Source organism: Macaca thibetana, chromosome 5, assembly GCF_024542745.1.
Source record: "Macaca thibetana thibetana isolate TM-01 chromosome 5, ASM2454274v1, whole genome shotgun sequence".
In the NCBI taxonomy this organism is placed as follows: Eukaryota; Metazoa; Chordata; class Mammalia; order Primates; family Cercopithecidae; genus Macaca; species Macaca thibetana.
In genome coordinates, this window is record NC_065582.1 from 80,112,472 (window position 1) to 80,129,305 (window position 16,834).

Genomic DNA, 16,834 nt, shown 5'->3' on the forward strand with positions numbered 1-16,834 from the left:
TGTTTCTCAGCCTCAGCACTATTGACATTTAGGGCCAGATAATTCTCTGCTATGGGGCCCTCAGATGTTTAGCATCATTTTTGGCCTCTACCCACAAGATCCTATAGCACCTCTGAGTTGTGACAACAAACATGTCTCCAGGCATTGTCAAATGTTACCTGGGGGACAAAGCCACCCACCCACAGTTGAGTATCACTGCTATAGGCCCATTTTATTTATCTGCCAACTTTAAGTATCGTGCTGCAATCAAATATGGCATAAATCTGTTTAATACAAATGAGACCAATGATATACCCTGATTACTCTCAAAGTCAAAATTTGAAACCCTAAATATATAAACCTGGTGTTACATCTAACTTGCTTGTTTTTGCTTAAAAGCAGAAGTCAGTAAAGTGCCAGAACATAAATATTTTAGATTTTGTGGGCCATGTGGTCTCTGTCACAGCTACTCAACTCTGTTGTTATGGCATGAAAGCAACCATAGACAACACATAAACAAGTGAGTAGGCTGTGTTCCAATAAAACTTTATTTCTGGACACTGAAATTTTAATTTCATGTAATTTTCATGTGTCATGAAATATTATTGTTATTTTGATTCTTAAAAACCACTTTTAGCTCCTGGGTCTTGCAGGTGGCCAACTGAATTTGGCCATAGTTACCAACCTCCACTTAAAAGAAAGGAAATACTCTACACAGAGGGCAAGTGAAAAAAATTTTTTCAAGTGAAAAAAATTTATACTACATCTGAACTATGCCTATGTGGATTTATGTAGAGAATTTTATGCTTAAAAGATGTCTTTTTAAAGTTTCATTTTTGGAATGTAGGACAAAAATTGTTTCTTTAATCATATTGTAAAATTAAATTTTTTGCAATTTAATTTTACAATGGTAAAACAGCTTTTTTCTTTGAAAAGACCAAGGTCATCTCAAAGGAATACCGTTCTTATTTTATATATTAATGCAAATCATTTCCCATACTGACTCACACATAATAAACTCTCAATAAATATTAGCTTTTCTTCCCACATGGAAATTGAAATCAACTAGATTGTTTTTCTTTTTTTATCAAAAAGTTTTATTAGTCAGCTGAAATTAAGTGAGAAATGCTTCAGTTAAAATGGAAATCATTTCTATAAACCTTCAATGGGTCTAAACAGGGGATTGTAAATAGGAATCTGTAATGTGTATAATATGTAATCCGACCTGTAGCATTTATCCCAAGAATGCTGTAATTGCAATATAATTTTTGATGTGTTTTTTAAACATTTCCTCCTTCTGTCACATAATTTGTTTCCAGCATGTTGGAAACACTCTTCTCATGGCCTTTGTGTACAGTATGTGAAACTCATTCATCGTTTACCAAGTTTGAGATGTAAAAATTTTTAAAAATCCTTCTTTTCTGCCATTGATGTAGTAAATTACGTCATTGATTGACTTTAATAGGATTTTTTTTTTTCCTTTTGATTCAACTCAGCGCCTTTGGATGGTAAAGTAATCTAAACCTTTCCAGACTGGTCATCTGGAAATACTATGGAACTATAAAAACCACTAGACTGGGTTTTCTTTGTGGCCAGCAACTTCAGCACACTCTGGCCAACAATCATGGTACACCCTAGGTTTAAGAGCATAAACCTGCCAAAGACGGAGTTCAGCCATGTGTAGAGTTGCTGTCGAAGGATTATGTCCCACTCTTTGGAGTGTTAACCCCACCAACAAATGTAGAAATTGATTTCTTATCTATTTTCCCCTGTGCGAAATGGGGTGTTCGTGCTGCACACTAAATGGTTTGGCCACATCACTCTACTCTTCACAATTCTGTCTGTTGATTCAAAAGCTCTGCCTTCGCTTTCTTAGCATTGCCTGTTTTTTTTTCTTTGCTCCCCTCTCCCCCATTTCCATGTCTATGTGTATTTACACTTGTCTTCATCTTCATACTTCATATCTACATAGCAAAGATGCATGTATGAAGTATGAAGTATGAAAATGCATCTTTGACTTGCATCCTCTGAGCCTTTTCAGAAGCCACATCATCTTTAGAGCCAACCAAACTGTCTTCTTTTCATAAAATCACACCTGAAGGCCTATCCCAGTGGGCACTCCTGCACCAATCAGTGCCGGGCCTTCCCTAATTAGCACACATCATTTCCATAATTTAGAATACTGTTGCTGTCTGTCCTCCTCCCCCGACTCCTCATCATCACTTCTCTACTTTCTAATCTTACTTATTCTTCAGTGCACTATAAACTTAATTTATAAGTCATTTCCCTGGAGCAGCCTTCAGTCTCCTCTGGACTAGGTAGGTCACCTGCTATATGCTCCACAGCACTCCTTATAATTCCTTTGATAGCCATGCATTTGCGTATCGCGTCTTCTGTGCATGCATAGTGACACAGAATTTTCCAAACATGACAGTCTCTTCCTACACCAGATTTCAAAAAAAAAAAAAAAAGGAAAGAAAGAAAAAAAAATAAATTATCATTCATACTTTCCATCAACAATATTTTTGCACTACATATATTAGAAAATGATCATTGTAATGCAGGACAAGGACAGGGATTGTAACTGCATTGCTTACTGTTATCTCCCAGCTCTCAGCACCTATTAATAGATATGTCTGGCACACAATTAGTGCTTGATAAGTATTTGTTGAATGAATTAACGAATGATAAAAATAAGTCACTACATTCACTTCATATATCCACATGTGCCTTATTAACACACACATATAATTATCTACTGAGTGTTGTTTTGAAAATAATCACAAACAAAAATGGAAACTATGCTTGAATGAAACATAGTAAAGTCAAATTCATTTATCTAAAATATCTTCTTATAGTATTTCCTCATCTATAACTTACCCTGTAGAAATGTTTATTTCTAAGCCAACGGACTTACGAAGCTAAGAGTGTACTTAAGACATAGTTGGGGTTTTTCCCCCTACTTTAATCCAGTATTCATTTTCACTTTGTGGGGAAGGAGGATTATAAACACACACTATTTTATTTCCACTACTTGCAGCATTATCCTTTAAAATGCTTAACTTATGACTGTCTTCCAGCAGTCATGTTACCACTTAAAAGTTGTAAAAATTCCTTGAGATTTCACAGTTCTAAGTCTTTAAAAAAGAAAAAAAAAATCACTCTTAGTTGTCCATCAAACGGAACTGCTCAGATTTCCACAAATATATTGCCCTTTCAAGAAACTGTCTTTTTCCTTCCATCCACTTTTTATGAGAACTAAATCTAGTCTTTACTCACATTAGGGATTATCTGGATGCTTTTCATTAAGATATTGAATTAAACTACAATTAATACAAGCAGCTTCCTTGTATTTACAAGTTTACTACAGTCTTTATGTCCTGTTGTCAAAATGAAATAAGCCAACAATTCTTTTCTATTCCAAAAAAATAAAAAACATGGCAGTAGAATTTAGGAAGCCCCAAATTCATTCAGCTAGCTGCTTTGATATCCTTGTTTATTAAATGGAAATAATAATATCTGCCCCCTTTATTTCATGAGAGTTTTGTGAGGTTTAAATGAGACCAAGTAGGAACTTTGTAGAGTCAAAATTGCTTTTGTGAATTCAAAGATACTATTGTATAAAATATTACAAACCTGATTCCTTGATGGCTTTCACTGATACTGATGGCTTTCAGATTTAATTTAGTAGAAATAAATATTCTTTTTATTGGACATATTTATGTTGCTTCCCATGTGGAACTCAATTGGATATTAATGATTGGCAAGAGAAATTAGTCTCATTCTACAGTAAGACGGTATTAGGGTCCTCTTCTTTATGTTTAGTTACATTTTAATTTTCAACTGGAGGGATAGCAATTATAGATGTCAAAGAAACTCACATAACTATCGGTTTACTTAACATGCTAATTTGCTATTTCCTTCTCTTTCCTAAGCTTTTTTTTCCCTTCCTAAAGAATTTTACTTTTTGATCCCTGACAACTAACCTGTTTAAAAATTCTTTTTGAGATTTGTTCATTCATTCACCATATATGTATTGAGCATATCCTATGGGCCAGGGCACTGAATAAAAATAGATCCAAAATCTGCTCACATTCAACTAACTGTCTAACAGAGAGATAGACAATGAATAGGCAGGAAACATGAATAGTCAATTAGAAAGTAAGCTGCAGTGGACATGAACAGACCACGATGCTACGGAGTAAGATGTGTGCATGAGGGGCATGCGTCTGATGTGTCTAGGCTGGTTGGTGAAGGGGTCTTTGAGACAAAGCCACTTAGGCCAAGAATTGAAGAGAGAAAGTGCCAGCCATGGACAGAGGGGAGAGAAATTGAGGGAGCTGGGCAAGTGGCTCGTGTACAGAGGCCTGAGGCCTTATGTCTGTCTCTAAAAGAGATTGATGAGGAGCTTCTGGAATCTAGAACAAGGAAATGGGCCCCCGGAGCTCCTTGAGCATTTGTACAGATGAGACAGCTGAGGAAATCCCAATATGTGCCTCCCTCCTGTGGCTGTTTCTATTTTCTTGACAGTCTCAAATGACCTTTTCTTTTTCTTCTAGCGTATTCATGAGACAGAGAGGGCTAGAAGGAACTTGAAATTCTAGGCCTTTTGCTGACCTCATTTCAGAAATAAGCAACATTCGCAGCTACCCTCCATATCATTTTCCCCATTAGTTCCTATCTGCTTATTTATAACACGTTTGCTTTAGAGAAGCATTCACACTCCACGAAATCTGGCTGGAATACAGTGCCTTTTAAAAAACAGATTCTGTCTCAAGACTTTCTCTCAGAGCTCACATGTGTCCCCCTCACCCACAAGTCATCCATCATCCTGTAACTTCCTGGTGCCTAAGTTACAATGAAATAAGTTTAAAGCTGGAAAAAACATGCCCGTTGTAACTGTGACAGTGCTTCATGAGGAAAACAAACTGATCTGCTGCGTGGCTTTTTCTAACTCGACATCATTAACCTCTGACTTCATCTGTTGAACCTTGACTTGCTGAAGAGCAAAAGGGTCAGGGAACTCCCAGTAAATGATAGCTGATGGCATTAATAAATTCCAGGAATAGAGAAAGCCAAAAGTTCCATATCCCTAAATTGTAATTTATTGCTTCACAATGTATTTTTAGCACTGTATCCAGGGAAGAAATTCATATTTATGTTTATTTCACAGAATGTAATCCTTATGTATCTGCATGCGAAGTAAACTCATGTTTTTAGGAAGTGCATTGTTTATCTTGGAAATGTTGACATCTTAACAGCTGAGATATTGGTACAAAGTCTTATGGAGCATAGTTAGGCCCATTAGTCATGAGGTACCCTTTAAGTACCTGTGTTGGTAATGGCTCTCTGGGTGCTTGTGATGTTTCCTATTCCCATAACTTGTGGCATAATCTCTCCTGGGTTTCATTTTAGGGTGACCCTGGATCATCTGCTGCAGGAATTAAGGTAACTATAACCTTGCAAGTGTTTGTTGTACTCCAGGATTTACAGTTCTGATTTTTATAGGCCTCTACTTTCTCTCCCTTTTTAGCAACTTAGGTGGTTATCTCTCTGTTCCTATTCTCCTGCAATAATTGGACTCCAAAAGCAATAGGGAATATCTGTGGGAAATTTGATGGAGGTTTAAATAAGAAGTCTTGCATTCTCTTCCCTTTCTGATTGGTTTTTATGGAAATGTGATTTATATGTGATCTATAGGTATATTTACAGCAAAAAAAAAAAAAAAAAAAATTAAATCAGTATGTCTAATGAGATGTAGAGTCGCAGGATAAAGGAAATAAAAGACATGTGGTTGCAAAAGGGGACTAGGCCATCCCTGTGACGGTGCCTAGAGGCCTAAAGGTTTTAGAAAATTCTTGTAAGACCATCTTTTTCATCTTCGGTTTTCTTTGGCCAGGGAGAACCTGGAGAATCTGGTCGTCCAGGGCAAAAGGTAATATCTCTATCTCTAGTGTGTTCTTACTGTCTCATATTCACCATTTTATATCTACCATCCACTGTGTAATATGAAAACAATTATTACAAAATGATGTGGTTTTCATGTTTTGCATTACAGAGTGTTATTGGTTATTTTGCATTTTAAAAGTTATTGATGATGACCATAGCACAATGTGCAAACAAACTTTATACATGTAAAAGGATGCTTTATGAAATAAAGTCTACATATACTTAGCTGTTTGAAACTAACAAAGATCAGGTGGGTTGGAATGCCAACAATTTATCTTGCATGTCTAATGGTAATCTGCATGTTTCTATCTTTTTTAAAATAACTTTTTAATGGAAAAAAGTCTATAACTGGCTGTGTTGCTTTGATGTTTCTATCTAACTATCATTAAACTGTCTCAATAGTGATGAACAATTCTTTATGAATTATATTCCTTTTCCTATCATTGCAAACGCTTCCATACTGATAATTTTTTATGTGACTTATATCTACTTGTGCCATGAGTGTTGTTAAACACACTAAATTTGTTAATGAACTAAATTTTAATTAGAGGCACTAGCCATACCATTTTATAGATACATTAGTTTTTGGTTTTTGCATTTGTACATCATTTTAGCAATAAATTAGAGGACATGCAGTGAATCTGTTTAGATTCATACTTTCATTTGAGTCTGAAACAGGAAATACATGCTAGCAGTTTATTATCTGAGCATTTGGATATCGATGCCTATACAGTCAGATTTTAGACCACAGATGTAGCTAGCAAGTAAATGTGGATTCTATATTAGGGTAAATCTTAAAGATCATGACTCTGCCTTTGTCTAGCAGTAGCTGATGTTGTAGATAAACATATGAATAGAAAAATAAAATTTACCTCATTAGCAGAAAAGGGAAGAGAGAATAAATCCCTTCTTGTATTTTGGAACCTTAAGATATAGTAAAATAATATTTCCACCTTCTTGAAATCATTGAGAGGATAATTACTTCATTTTAAACACTTAGGATGAACATAATTTTTGAGGAGGCCTTTCACATTCTTTTAACATTTCTCTAATTTAAAAACAGATTTTTCTCTTAAAACTAAGAGTCTAAGCAATGACTCATTAGGCCCAGTTTTAAGTAAAGTTGAGACTCTTTCAAAGAACCTAGCAGAACTCTGCAAATTTTACTATTTATTTTCTAAGATTTCCTATCAGCTCTTTATTTGAGAAATTTGGAATTAGCGATACAGAGATCCATGGTCTGCTTTGGTTTGAAAAAGCAACTGTTCTTCTCAGACAATCTAATTTTAGGTCCTTTAGTTTTTCAAATTTAAAGTCTAAGTTTTTACTGCTCTCCAAATCCCTGATTTGCTAAAAAGTCTGTAAGACAGTTGTGTCTCTAAAAAATAAACCAAAACAAACCTGCTATAATCTTGTATAGTTTTCACTGTTTTCAGAGGGGAATATTCAAATAGATTTTCAATTACTTAATAAAATGTTGCCTTATCATAATGATTACTTAGAAATACAGTTTAGATTCATTCTGGAAGTTTATAGATTTACACATGGGAACACTGGATTTCCTTTGCATTGCATTAAAAACCAGTTTTAAACTATATTGAGAGAAGGGGCAGAATCCTGAAAAGCTTACAGTTCTCCTGAATGAATATGTGCCCTAAAGTAAGCATCATCTTTTTCATTAATATTTAGGCCAGATTCTACCCTTTGATACAATCCCACTTTCCCACAATATTATGACTTCCTTTGTCTAATATCGGGATTTGGCAATACTTAGCCCAATGTTGATTTAAAAGTAAAGTATGTCCATGCTTGCTGCTGATGTAGATTAGAGAAATAAACTGAACTGAGTACCGAATTGCTTCAAGAGATCTTCCACGGCATTTTCCTCTCCATTGCAGAACAATGCTGGGGGTTCATTGGCACTTAGGCTCCTGTGTCAGAGACACCCCAGAAAAGTACAGAATATTGTGACACAGCAAAAAACTCATCAGTTAGCTTTCCACTGTGTGGTCTTTTTCAGCATGACAGTTTGAGATCTAGAGTTATATTCATAATGTAGGAATAATTCATTGGATTTTCTTTCTTTTATAGCCTCAAGAGTTTACTATGTGATTGATGTGTGAGTTGGAGTGTATATATGTGCTTGTAGAGTGAGTGTGTAGATTTATAAAATAAGTATTGTGTTTCATCACCTAATTCTTTCCTTCCTAATTTTCCCACATCTTTTTAAAATAAATATTTTAATTTTAAAGGAGTAAAATTACTTGATCTCCTATCAGAAGGGCCCCTCACAGTTAAACTCTCTAGAAATATATAGAGCACTCTAGCAGGGACATGAGGTGAAGGCTGAGTCCTGATTTTGAGGTTCTCCTGTAATGGAGAGTGAAAGGTGAAAGGAAGGGGAAAAAAGCAAAAGTCTAAACCTGAAGGTTAAGCTTTACACAGATATGTTACACTTTTGATTTATTTTGATATCCCCTTTGAATGGGATAATGAACCAAATCCTAATTATGACCAAGATCTGATCCCAAATTTTGGGCTGTGCATCCCCAAATTGAGTTCTTGAGAGAAGCCCCTGAGCCAAGGAATAGGCAAGAATGGAGAAGTTAACTGAAAAGCTATTGCCTAGTTCAGGAGTGTCCAATCTTTTGTCTTCCCTGGTTCACATTGGAAGAAGAACTGTCTAGGGCCACACATAAAATACATTAACACTAACAACAGCTGATGAACTAAAAAAAAAAAAAAATCACACAAAAAATCTCATAACGCTTTAAGAAAGTTTATGAATTTGTGTTGGGCCACATTCAAAGCCATCCTGGGCTGCATGTGGCCTGTGGGCTGTGGGTTGGACACACTTATCCTAGTTAGAAGATAACCTTTTATGGTATAAAGACAGAGGATTTATATAGGAAAAAAATGTCTTCCTAAAAATGTTAGGCGGTGTTCCACAAAGGGTAACATTACATGTATTATAATCTTTCATCATATCAACTAATAAACATAAACTTGGAAAGGTCAAATTATGAAATATGAAAACTATGAGAAATAAGAATTTCTAAAGTATCTGTTCACTAAAAAATATATTTATTACTTAATACACATACATAGTACACATATGATGTAGAGAAAAGTTAAATGCTCAATCTCTGTAAGTAGTCAATCTACATTATAAAATATTCCATAATGTCTTACACATCTTTTTCTTAATTAAATATATGGGTGTGTGTCTATGTATGCATGCATGTTTAAATAAATATCTTTCTTTAAAGTAGTCATTCAATCCTTTCATTTGGTGGGAGGGAAAGATATGACGAGAACACCTGTTGGACAATAATGTTACAACCTACATATTTCCACAAATGTTTCAGATGGAATGTCTTCAAAAATGAGTTTTGGGGGACTTTTCTGAAACCATACAAAGCTATAGATTTGCCATCAATATGTTTACTTCTATTAGTTGTATATTCTATTGCAATTTACTGTTTTCAAGGGCCTTATACTTTTTTAATATAAAAGAATTTTCAGCAAAAAATATATACAAACTCTTTTCACTGGATCCTCTTAAACTCATTGATGGAAAGGTAAAAGAGAAAGTAAAAGACGATCAAATATATAATGTTATATCTGTGTGAAATTTAACTACTTGGACATTCTTTGAATGGAATAACAAGTTCTTAATAATCAGCCTTTCTCCTCTGGCTTAATCTCATTTTAGTCTTATTGTTCATAATGCAAACCTTCATTTATATAGTTTCAGACAGAATCCTTTTTCTTTTGCATTCCTGAAGTAACTTTGACCTAAATCATCAAGAAAACCATTGTCCTTTTTTGGTCTAATCACACAGCTTAACAAGCAGTCTCAGACATCACTTTGTGATAATACTAGAACAAACTATGCTGTTTCATAATTTGAAAGTAATAATACTTTCTGGTTGGACTTAGTGGATGTACTTTGAAATGCGGATTGTTAAAGCATTTAGATGAAAGGAAATGCTTTATTTTGTCACTTAACTGTTAATTTAATGCTCCTCTGTCTTTTAGTTGTCATCCCACTAACTGGCCATCATGAAATAGTATCACCCTTTTGCCTTCAAATGTTATTTCCACAAAAAAATAGTCACTTCAATCCAACAGAGAGGACTTTCATTTTCTCCTGAGATTCCTTTATACTTCTTTAGTAGAATTCAGGAGATTTTCTAAGCAATGGAACCTCTTGTTATCATTCTTTGGGCTTAAAATAATGTAGACAACTCTGTGAAAATGAGAAGGTTAAGCTTGACTCCAACATGCTCACCCAAAATGTACTACTTAATCTCAAACCTGTATTCAGCAACAGCTGCATAGTACCATTAGCCCTAAGCTGCTAAGCAGGGTTGCTCAGACTCAACAATTGTCAGAAATACAGACTGGAGTTAGGTTTAATCTTAAGTATTCATTTTTCTTCTCATCGTTCAGGAATGAAAAGGAAAGCTTACTATACTTTTTAAGTGAGCAAGACTTTTAATGAATATTGTTTTGATGTGACCATCTGTTCATACAGCCAACTCTTGATTATCTAAGGTGAGGGAATACTGCGATAGGATGCATTGTTGAAATGCACACATTATCTTCATTTGGGCAAATAGATTGAGCCTCCCCAACAAATCATTTAATGAAGAAATAATGAAATATGGGAGTTTCTTCTCTTTTGACTCCTTTTTCTCGCCATCTGACAGTGATACCAATGTGCAGTGAACTGAAAGGAAGAGAGAAAATCCCAAAAAATTTGTGAAGTGGTCAACCCATTTCTAAATCAAGAGTTGACTGAATTGTATAATCTCACAAAACTTTTTGAAAGTAGACGGTTTTTTTATTTATCTTTGCAGAAAGTGTTGAGCTAGGAACATTTGCCATGTTTTTCTCCAGATATTGTGACTGAGTGAAGATCATTCTATAATGCTATATGATTTTCCTATGTAGGGTGAACCAGGGCTTCCTGGGCTTCCTGGACTTCCGGGGATAAAGGTAAATACTGCACGGACAGTCTTGGCTTCACAGAACTGTAATTATGAGATTCACCCAAATTGGAAAAAAATGGGGAAAAATGAAAAATAAAAAAAAAAATGCTGTTCTCTAAGTACTCTCCAGCCATCTCAACTAACTAAATTTTTAAATTAAAAATTAAGCACAGATACCTCAAGTTTGCCGTGGCGAAATGGATTGTTTATTTCTCCATTTAACTTACTATTGCCCCTTAAATAAATGTAAATGTCATTTCATTTGAAGTCACAGGAATTCTTTAAAGTCTAAAATGTCTCTTTACCTTCACATTTTAATTTTATTCTTAAGACTCTATCAGATTTTGATCAGAATTAGAGTCTTAACATCCCCATAAAGCTAACATTTAGGCAGCTGTTTTTGTGATTCACTCATTATAATAATCCCTTTAAAACATTTATCTTCTACTTCCTCTCAATAATTATCACTGCAAAGTACAAATCATATTACTAAAATATTTTGACCCAACACATACACTGTCCCCATAAACTTTCTAAATATCTTTTGAAATAATTGTTTAAAGTTTAGTTTGAAAACATTTGTTTTAAATGGGTGTAAACCACTTAAAAATGTTAAAAGCATTTTTTAAAAGTGTTTGAAATTGTTTACATGGTAACTGACAAGGCTTAAAGTTCTACTGCCTCAGATATAGTTGCTCCTTTAAAATCAGCTTCTTATTTTAAAACTTTTAAGATATATTCTAGAACTACTTAATAGGGGTTAACATAATGCAAATACATTTTCCTTTTGTTGTTCTCATCTTACAAAGTTTTGAATCAATCTCTGTTGTACATTAGTCCATTCTAAAGTTAGTATTCCTAGACTAGGCATGGTGGCTCATGTAATCCCAACACTTTGGGAGGCCGAGGCGGGCGGATTACTTGGGTCGGGAGTTTGAAATCAGCCTGGCCGACATGGTAAAATGCTGTCTTTCTGAAAAATACAAAAAAAATTAGCCAGGTGTGATCTTAGCTACTCAGGAGGCTGAGGCAGGAGGATCTCTTGAACCCAGGAGGTGCAGCTTGCAGTGAGCTGAGATCACGCACTGCACTCCAGCCTGGGCAACAGAGTGGGATTCCATCTCTAAAAAAGGAAAATAAAGTTAGCATGCCTACTTCTAGTGTGAGAGTTGTGTATACTGTTTTATGAAGGTTCTGCTTTGAGTGTGAGTTATGTGAAATAATATGATTTTAGGATAGATATATTATTGAGTTCCCAGAGGTCATATGATATATATAATATTTTATGAGTATATTTGGTATAATTGATAGACATGAAAGCTATGTCTTCTTGGTTGGCATTCAGCAATTTTAGTTCTATCTTTTTGTTTGATGTTTCTAGATTAGTATCATAAAAGTTCAGATATGTCCTTTTAATAGATTTTTAGTCTTTGGATTCTTTGGTGAAAAAGTAACACTCTATGACAGCAGTTTACTAAAGAGTTGAAGTCACTTCCTTATCATTTGATATTTAGCAAAAATAACTTCACAAATTAATAGGTGGTTTCATATTATAGAGTTAAATTATGGCATTCCGTAGTAACATACACACACACACACACACAAAGATGGCTTTTTACAAATAATAGGAAAGTCATAAAAATTGTAAAACTATGTGTTTAAAGTGATAAGAAAGTGATACTCAGCATTAATCAAAAATAACCTTGTAGCATTATAAATAAAGGGGAAGGCATTTAAAAGGAGGGGCATTAGGAAGGGCTGAAGCAGTTTCCTGCAGCAAGTGCTTGTAGGTGATCGGGTTATCAGCTTCTCTCACAGGAACCTCTGTACTTTGAAATCCAGTTGTCCCTTCTCCTGAGCTTGAAGCACTTTCTTGGAGAGAGAGAGTACTTGAGAATGTGAAATTCATTATTTCCCTCCGAAGGAAAAAAAAAAAAAAAAAAGCAATTTTGATTATACTATTTATCATCTTACTTTAGTCTTATATCCTCCATCACAAAAATATCCCACTGGATCCTCGGAATTTGCCTAGTCATCTGTGGACTAGTCAGAATGTTTTGAGCTTTTTGAAGTTGAGAGGGGTGTTAAACGATTTGCCACCTCTAGCAAACGCTTTTATTCCTCGGGTCATAGGAAATGGCCAGATGGAGTTTGTCGAGGCCAGGTAGCTCTGATATTTTCTTTTGTTTTTCTCTCATTGACTGCTGACTATAGTGAAAAGAAGCTATTAATTGACCAAAACTCTTTTCATCAATCACTAGAGATACTCATCTACATAATTACCAAGTACTGTTGGGTAACTATCTGGTATTTGATTTAAATCTTAGGCTCTGTTTTTGGTTAATAAGCTTTGTCTTCTCTAATCAGGATGTGGGAGATACGCTTTCCTTATAATGTAGTCAGTGCTCACTATAAATTAGTAATTTTGAAAAGGAGACAATTTAAAGATACATCACAACTATTGGTCATTGGATATTTATAAATGTAGAGTTAAAGGCTTATAATTTTATGACATAGTTTTCTTAACTTAAAATGTTCTTTTTTCCTTTAATTTACATTTCTTCTATTAGGTAGCCACCACAGGACAGTTAACTATGATTTCATAGTTTGAATGAGTAACAGGATTTAAAAGATGAAACCACCATGTATGGATATAGAATGTGTGGTAGCAAGCACTTTACTCATAATCTTCCTAGACCTGTGTGTTTGTTTATGCTTTGGAAATACTTCCTGTTGCTATTCATCTCCTTCTTATCTGTTGGTGCTACAGAGAGCATGTGAATGCCATCCGTTATTTCCAAGACTTTGAGGAAACCAGCCATGACATACCAGGGAAGCTTTGATTCACCACCTGTTGCTCTCGGGGAATGGTGGGAAACTTAATGAGCATCCACATGCCTTCCATAGCTCTCAGGAAATGAGCAAAGTGCCTAAATACAGACAGCAGACTCATCTATCTATCACCTCAGGGTCCCACTCAGAGAAAAGTGCTAATACCTTAGGCATACATAATAAAAGTCATAAGAACAGGCATAACTTAATTTCGAGCTACCCTTAAGCTTCCTGCAGAAGTATCCAAAAGTCCTCTTACCATATGGAAGATATTTGGAATTCCTATTTCGTGCATTCATGGTTCATATAGTGTCACGATGTTCAACTGGGAAAATTAAATTATATACAATGTACCATGCAGACATTGATCTTCTGGAATAAGATTTGAGCCCAGAAAATTAGTTTCTGAAACAAGCCTTCACATATTTTTAATGGGTAAAATTATTGTAACCAGCTTTTCTGATACTACATAAAAGAGTAAGATTCTAAGTTCCTATTTTCTCCTTGCTCTCTACACTTATTTTGAAAAACGTAAGTACATTACTTACCCCCTTTTTATGGTTATGTTACCCTAGCAGTAAGCAGGATAGAGCAGACTTCAGAACAGACCACCGATGTGCAGATCCTTGTCCACCCCTTACCAATAACATAATGTGGGCCAACTTCTATCATCTCTCTGTACTTCAGTTTCCTCATAAGATGGGACTCATTGACCATAACTCAGAGGGTTGTTGTGAAAATTAAATGCACTAATACATGTAAAGTTCTTAAAATATTGCCAAGCATGTAGTATGCTGTAGCAGTTTGGGTTATTGTTATCTCTTTCTTTCAGGGCAGCTCAAAATATTGGAAACATTGGTTACACACATGTTCTATACAGTCTTTCCTCATGTAATTTTAACCTATAGGATATAAAGCCATGTATATTCTGTAGGTTAGTAAATGTAAATTCTGAAAACTCCTTTGCAGTCACCAGTGGATGTTACTTTAAGAGAAGTCAGGATCACCTGCTTTTTCTCCAAACATGACATCACACTATACACCTTTCCTATAACCCAAATGTATCCCAGGAACAAAGGATGAAGAACCACAGTGTTGTGGGCATAGGACATGGCACTTTCAATGTTCTCCTTCCTGATTCTCTTCACAGGAAAAGTAAAAGCAAACCTTGACTTGTAATGATGGAAATTCTCCAGGCCCCAGTCAATGTTATCTAACCCAAGACATTTTTCAGAAATATAGATCTTCAGGCTGGGCGCAATGGCTCACGCCTGTAATCCCAACACTTTGGGAGGCCGAGGCGGGTGGATCACCTGAGGTCAGGAGTTCGAGACCAGCCTGACCAACAAGTTGAAACCCCATCTCTAGTAAAAATACAAAAATTAGCCAGTCGTGGTGGCAGGTACCTGTGGTCCCAGCTACTCAGGAGGCTGAGACAAGAGAATTGCTTGAGCCCAGGAGGCACAGGTTGCAGTGAGCCGAGATTGTGCCACTGCACTCCAGCCTGGGCAACAGAGCAAGACTCCATCTCAAATAATAATAATAATAATAATAATAATAATAATAATAAATATAGATTTTCAGCACTTGCTTTTCCTTCTTTCAACGTGTACCACCAGGCCAGGCACAGTGGCTCACGCCCATAATCCCAGCACTTGGGAGGCCGAGGTGGGTGGATCAGTTAAGGTCAGGAGTTCGAGACCAGCCTGGCCAACATGGTGAAACCCCATCTCTACCAAAAATACAAAAATTAGCCAAGTGTTGTAGCACATGCCTGTAGTCCCAGTTACTTGGGAGGCTGAGGCAGGAGAATCACTTGAACCTGGGAGGTGGAGGCTGCAGTGAGCCAGGATCGTGCCACTGCACTCCTGCCTGGGCAACAGAGCAAAACTCCATCTCAAAAAGAAAGAAAAAAAAAAACGTATACCACCAGTTTATTTCACCATATTCAGAAAGCAAAAAAGGTGGGGGGGCAGGAGGGAATGTGTTGCAAGGGAGATGTAATGCCGTAAAAATTATATGAAATCATTTTATTGGCAAATACATTTTCACAGTACTATCATGCTTCAAAGCTTGATATTTTTGTTCTGGCTTCCACGTTAGTGAAAATTTGACATTAAGATCAAGAACTTGGGGACTAGGAGGGTATGAGACAGTAACTAACTCTTTATATCCCAGCATATGAAATAATTCTTGCCACTAAATTATATGAAGACTAGCTTTTACAGGTGGCAGAAGCATTTACTCTGGCATTCTTAGGATTAAGTACAGTGCTCGGTAATCTAATAGAAGCTTATCTTCTAAATCCACCAGAGATGAGGTTCCTTCTTCAAAAACATCAAATCACATTTTAAAAATAGCAGAGAAAAACTTCTGGAAGCAACATAGGATGTGAAATGAATTCCTAAAAGAGAAAAAGAAAATGGAGTACTGGTTAAATGAATAACATTGTGTTATCGTTACATATAATTATTTCCTGCCTGCACAAAGTTCACCTGAAAAGTTGAATAATTGGAGAGTCCAATTAGGAAACTCAAATAACCAGAAATCAGAGATTTTTAGCAGCCAGAATGAAGCCGCAAATAAATACAAGGAATATGCTTTCATGATGTAATCCGGTTAAGAAAAAAAAATCACAAAGGTATGTTTTCTGGATTTTAAATAAACCTGCTATTATAGTTCATTTTAATCAGTGCCACCAAGATGTTTTAATTTACACTAAAATTTGATACTTAAGGGAAATAAATGTTTTGGGGGCAGACTCTACTTTCTCATTCTTTTTCCCCTCAATAATTTTACATATCAATCATTACCAAAACTGGCTGCCTGATGGTTCTTATTATAATAAATGTTCTTACTGTAATCCTCAAAAGCAGGTATCATGCTGCCTTGAATTCTAATTAACCTTTAAGCAAGAAGAATATTGTATGGCTAATGCATTCAGTGTCAAGACACGTTAATCAAAATAGTTGGTGATGCTTTTAGCACCCAGGCAGATCAGCACATATTTTTCAAGCCCTGCTATACTATTTATTGGGCAATGAAAACTGGATCTTCTCGGGGGTAATAAATATCAT

At 35.5% G+C, this 16,834-nt stretch overlaps 2 protein-coding genes across 2 annotated transcripts in view; one reads left to right on the forward strand and one right to left on the reverse strand.

Annotated features, from left to right (window-relative positions):
* The window catches only part of MCUB (mitochondrial calcium uniporter dominant negative subunit beta), a 1,088,652-nt gene that overhangs the window by 784,642 nt on the left and 287,176 nt on the right, over positions 1-16,834 (reverse strand). The gene's annotated exons all lie outside the window — the stretch shown is intronic.
* The window catches only part of COL25A1 (collagen type XXV alpha 1 chain), a 490,679-nt gene that overhangs the window by 417,756 nt on the left and 56,089 nt on the right, over positions 1-16,834 (forward strand). The window contains exons 17-19 of the mRNA XM_050791058.1: positions 5,395-5,427; positions 5,879-5,914; positions 10,888-10,932. Coding sequence (XP_050647015.1) covers positions 5,395-5,427; positions 5,879-5,914; positions 10,888-10,932 — 114 coding nt within the window. The remainder of the gene's footprint in view (positions 1-5,394; positions 5,428-5,878; positions 5,915-10,887; positions 10,933-16,834) is intronic.